At 50.5% G+C, this 5,601-nt stretch overlaps 1 protein-coding gene across 1 annotated transcript; it reads left to right on the top strand.

Annotated features, from left to right (window-relative positions):
• Positions 1 to 2,869: 2,869 nt before the first annotated feature.
• On the top strand, positions 2,870 to 4,772 carry GLOD5 (glyoxalase domain containing 5). Its single transcript, XM_030498329.1, has 3 exons — positions 2,870 to 3,034; positions 3,268 to 3,423; positions 3,600 to 4,772. The coding sequence occupies exons 1-3, from the start codon at positions 2,870 to 2,872 to the stop codon at positions 3,750 to 3,752; spliced, it is 474 nt and encodes a 157-aa protein (XP_030354189.1). The 3' UTR covers positions 3,753 to 4,772.
• The last annotated feature ends 829 nt before the right edge of the window (positions 4,773 to 5,601 follow it).

Below are 5,601 nucleotides of genomic sequence, written 5' to 3'. Positions count from 1 at the left end.
GTGAGACACCCAGATGTGTGTAGTGTAAATATACTCAGGTATCAGAACATACACCATTGCTCCACCAGCTCTTCAGCAGAGAAAGATGGAAGTTCCAAGGTATTAATATAAGAAGTTTAATTGCTTTTAGGAAGGATTTACTTGCATGTAAACTGTAGCAGAGCAAGTGCTTCAGTTCCAGAGATCCAAACTGGTCTCTCAGGGAGTTGCCCATTCTTACCTCATTTTCTGCTGATGCATCTATAGTAACATCACAACTTGCTAATATATTTTTCTTCTTTAAAATATGGCCTCTTATCTTGTGATGATAACTATGGGGGTAAACCTGCCCATTGTAACCTTCTCTCTAAAAAACCTAAAGATCCTGAACTCTGGTTCAGTATAAAATAACAAACAGGTCCATAATGATGACACCAGGTTAAGGACCAAAATATCAGTCTATAAGCTGAAATCCAGACCAGCAGGGCCATTGGCCAGGCACAGTCACATCTGGAGCTAAAATAGAAACCAACACCCCTACCTCAGACCTCAAGCAAGGCATGAATGCCCCCAAGAAGAGCTTAAATATGCTCCAGGACCCATGGATGTGGGTGGGAGCCTCCAGGTGAGGCTGGTCAGGACTATTAAGGCAAATTAGTGCCTTCAAAGCCCAGTCAGATGTCAATGGTCCTGTTACTCACACCTGTGGGAACAACTTTGGGGGTTTTGTAAAAAAAAGGTATGAGAATTTTTCCCAGGAAAACGAGGTTTGGGAGGTCCACCTGCTGTCAGCCCCACTGTGTGGCTGTTTAACCTCTTGATCTGGAGTCAGGACAGCAGAAATCACCATAACAGTGACCTCCTGCATGTCTTGTGATGAGGTACTCACTCCTCTGAAGCCAGCTGCCCGGAGAGCTTCAGACCTTCCAAAACTCCATTTGATTTTTGACAGATTTGGGTTTTGTAGAGGAAGGAAAATAAGATCTGTAACTCTGCCACGGACCAGAGAGCCCTTTGGGCATGTCTGTTTGCAGGGGTCCAAAAGGGTGCCCAAAGCTGTGCGCATCACCCTGAGGCTGCTTTTCCATTGCTCATTGCTACATACTGGCCGTTAGCTTGGTACCTACAGCCCGTACATTTTTTACTAGTGGGAGCTTGTTCCCAAGGACAGCAAGTGCCTCACAGGGGGATAAGATCTCAGCATGATGCAAGGAAATCATCTTGGGGGCAAAGAGGTGAATAGGCACAGGGGAGGTGGGAAGGTGGGAAGCCTACTGCAGCTACTTGCCACAGCTCTTCTTCTCTGGGGATACCCTTGCTTCTTCTTAGCAGTAATTTACCCCAGACTGAGCACCAAGATCAACTTAATGTAGCACATTATATAGCACATTAACACATCTTTCCGTTGCAAAGGGGCTGAAATATCCAGGCTCTTTTTCTGGGATATTTCAAGCAACTTTATGCAGTTAGACTTCCAGCTCCTTTGGGTCAAAGTACACCTCTGCAGTGTGCTGAGCTCACAGCTTCTGTTTAATCTCATTGGGTTTTCCCCCTCATTCTCCCGTGACGTGTCAGCTCACACAGCTCAGCTCCGGGCAGCAGGAAGAGGACAGTCCTAAGGGAACAATCCGGCACCGGCTTGCGCAGTGACCTCTCTCGCAGGTACTCGGCCTGGTTTTGCAGTGCAGTTTCCTTGTTGCTGTTTGCTGAAGGGCTTACATGGGAGAGGAGGGTTGTCCTGGCAAGGTTTGCTGGGCAGGAGCAGGGAGATGCTGTGGCATGAGGGCTCCCCATCTTGGGAACACCCAGGAGGACTTCCTGGGTGGAACAGACTTTGCAGAGCCCAGGCTGATAGAAGTGAGGGTGTTAAACACCAAACGCCATCTGCAGCAAGGAGGAGCAGTGACTTTTGCTGCCTCCATTAACAGCTCCCACCATAACTGGTGCAGTCACTGGTCACAGTCTGGGCAGTGCTGCAGTTCCAGCTTGGGCTGGGGGACAATAGGGTCCTGCTCCAAGCCAGCTCCTCTTCATAGAATCCCACTGGTTTGGGTTGAAGGGACCTGATAGCTCATCCAGTTCCAACCCCCTGCCACGGGCAGGGACACCTTCCACTGGAGCAGGTTGCTTTATGCTGACCTTGCTCCTGTGCCAGCGGGGCTTTAAGATCTCTCCTTGCCAGGCATTTCCCAGGCACTCTGCTGCAGAAGGGCAATGACCAGGGATCATCAGAGGTTCATCAGAGCAGAATCATCAGGGATCCTGCTCTAGTGTGGATGGGGCTGAAGGGAAGCAGAGATGTGACACGTAACTCACTGAAGTATTCACAGCACTCTTGGTTCTCCTAAAACTGATTTTCCCCTGCCAAGCCACCACGGCACAGCCCAGAGCCCTCATTTGTCCCTTGGGCTCAGTCCCACAGTGCAGTCACATTGGTGACAAGTTCCCATCCTCTTGGTGCCAGTGAAGGCCACATCCCATATCTTATGGTCCATGTTTTACATCTACATTATATAGGGACCAGAAGAGATTCTGTCCCCTTCCTGAAGGAGGTTGGGAGGACCCCAGAGGGGGCTGGAGGGAAGGATCACACACATGGTCCATCTTTGGTGCACAAAGGGGTTTGTGCATTGAGAGCTCAGCATCTCTGGGATATCATCCCTCAGTGACGTCCTCTGGATTTGCCCCCAGCATGGCATGGTCAGGTCCCACCAGACCCAGCGGGTGTCTGGGTCCCTTCCAGGGGGGAAGATTTATTGCCTCTGTACTTGTGCCACCAGCAGGCCAAAAGCAAACCTGTTTGATCTCCATTCACAGCTCAGTTCAGAGCTGCCTGGACCATTTCCCTGAGCAGCTGCTTGCTCCTGACTTTCATGTTTTGTGGTTTTTCATGCTGGTTCCCAGCCCCGAGATAATGTCTTGGAAGGAGGAGCGTATGAGTTCACCCTCATGTTTCATCCAGCGCTTGGACCACCTTGTGTTGACTGTGAAGAGCATTGAGGACACCGTGGCCTTTTATTCCAAAGTCCTGGGCATGCAGGTGGTGACTTTCAAGGTAACATGGGGCGCAGGCTTGGCTTGGTCTAGGGAGCTGCAGTTCTGGGCCAGTGGCTGGTCTGTGTGGATCTGTGACAGGTTCTCTGGGGCATGTCCTTGGGGTGGGGATAGATGTTCAGAATTAGCAGGACACAGCCAGGTCCCCAGCACTTTTAGGACTACAAAGGTGAGTGTAAAAAGCTTCCAGCTCAGGAAGTCTCACTGCACTTTGATTCTTTTCTCTGGGGACAGGGAACTCGCAAAGCTTTACATTTTGGCAACCAGAAGTTTAACCTGCACGAGGCTGGGAAGGAGTTTGAACCCAAGGCTCGTTGCCCTGTCCCTGGCTCTGCAGATCTCTGCCTTATCACAGAGGTGCCCCTGGACCAGCTGCAGGATCATCTGAAGGTGAGGAAGACACAGAGTGTCCACAGTGGGACCTCAGGAGACATGAAGCCAGAGCCTCCCAAGTGACACTTTGAGGGTCTCTGTGTTAGGGAGTGACAGAATTGTCAGCTCATGTTTTCAAGGCTGGGGGAAGAGTGACTTTCAGTATTAAACCCCTGTTATTTTTCTCCTCCCAGGCCTGTGGGGTGCTTATTGAGGAAGGTCCCGTGGCCAGAACTGGTGCCATGGGTCCAATAACATCCATCTACTTCCGAGACCCCGATGAGAACCTGATCGAGGTTTCCAGGTACTGCCCAGATGCGACTGCAGCCCACAGAGGAGAACCCTGACCACAGCCTGTTCTGTGCCTGCATCCCAGCAGTCGGCAGGATGCAGAGGCCAGGCTTTTGGTGGCCAGTTTACAGGTTCAAGCTTTTATTTTGCAAACCTAGGACGAGGCTCAAATGAATAATTTAAAAAGCAATCCCACGATTATTTAAAAAGCATAAAACAATAAGGAAGGACTTGGGGGTTTTCAAGGAGAGCAGTTCCCCAGCTGGCCACACTGCGGTAGCAATGTTATCATCACTGCTGGAAAGCAGAGAGGCCTCTTCTGACCTCTACAGCCAAAATCCTCTCTAAAATTGAAATAATCCCTGAACTGTGCTATTTTGTGGGTTTTTTTCTGCTGGCATTTCTCGGGAAATCCAAATTGCTCCGTGCAAAAATGCTAGTCCCTAAAAACTGCAGAGCTGTGGATTGCCATAGGTGGGGGCTGAGGGAAGGAAGGTTCTCCCAGCTCCAGCTGAGGCTGAGCCCCTGTGGGAGCCAAGGACAAGCTGGGAGGAAGCCGCAGACATCTCACAGCGTTACCCTGGGAACGGGGACGGGGGGGGACCCTGGGGGGGGACCCTAGGGGGGACCCCGGGACAGCGGAGCCCGCGCGGTCCTAGAGCCCGCGCCCCGAGCGGCGGCCGCTCTCCAGGGTGCTGAGCGCGGCGGCGGCTGGCCCCGCCCGGGCACCCTACGGGTGGGTCCTGCCCATGGGTGAGAACTGACCACGGGCTGGTCCTGCCGAAGGGTTGGTTCTGCCCATGGGATGCCATGGGTGGGTCCTGTCCACGAGTGGGTCCTGCCCACAGGAAAGGGCTGATGGCATTCTGCTCCCGCCAGCCCTTCTACAGCTTTCCTCCGCTCTCCACTGGCCCGGGCTTCTTTGTGGCCAAGTGCTTGTGCCAGCAGAGCCCTATTGATTTCTGGTGTGGGACTGTAGTTATTGATTGATTACCAACACGGATTCTGCTTGTCTCTGCACTGCAAGTGTCCTTTCAGTCACTGAGCTTGCTACCATAAATACGTTTGTGGAGAAATGTGTCTTGTTTTTAATTTTATGTGTCATTTTTCTACAGCAGTAGAAAGAAGGAAGATGGCTCTTTTCTTATTCAGCCTGAGAGAAGTTAGGGACTTTGGTAGCACCATATTAATCGCTGAACACCCTCAGTGACACACAAGCTGGTCTATAATTTTCACAGGTCATTCATTTCCTTGGCTCTTTTAAGGTCTTGCTTCCCTTGACAGGGGTTTGGGCCTTTGAATTACTTAAGGATATGAAACATTTGTTGTTTGAAAGTGGAAATAACAGGTGAGACACTTTCCTGGACTGGGATACTGGAGGTGTTTTCAGGTTTCTTGGCTTTTAGAGGAAATATCATGAAAGAAAAAAACCTTGGCTAGGCCTTTGGGTCCTCTGGAAAAGCCTCGTACTGCTTCAACCCATAAGGGGCCTGATAAAAGGGAAGCTGAGCCCTACCAGCCTTCCTGTGCCTTCCCTTCCTAATTTTACACACTGTCTGCTGCAAGGTATCAGGATTATACCTGATGGGACAGTCAAGGCATGAGTGAGGTTTAGAAGGGTTTCTGGATCTTGGGGACAAAATGTAGCCTGAAACTCAGCTGAAAAGCTGGTAAAAGGTGAGACTCCAACCAAGGGAAACCAGAAGCTTGTCATGTAAACCTGACAAGCCCTTGGAATCTGTTGCTTAATAGAGAAATACTGTGTAGCTTCTCTTTGCTGAGAGATCATGTTTAACCACAGCCAGGCTTTGCTGGCTATGAACTATTGTTCTCACCAGCAAAAACAGCCTGCAGGGCTCAATGTAAGTATGAGTCTGGAGAAATCCCTGGCCACAGGTCAGCCTT

This window comes from Strigops habroptila, chromosome 9, assembly GCF_004027225.2.
Source record: "Strigops habroptila isolate Jane chromosome 9, bStrHab1.2.pri, whole genome shotgun sequence".
Lineage (NCBI taxonomy): Eukaryota > Metazoa > Chordata > Aves > Psittaciformes > Psittacidae > Strigops > Strigops habroptila.
Note: the sequence above shows the minus strand (reverse complement) of the source record. Positions and strands in the feature narration are given on the sequence as shown.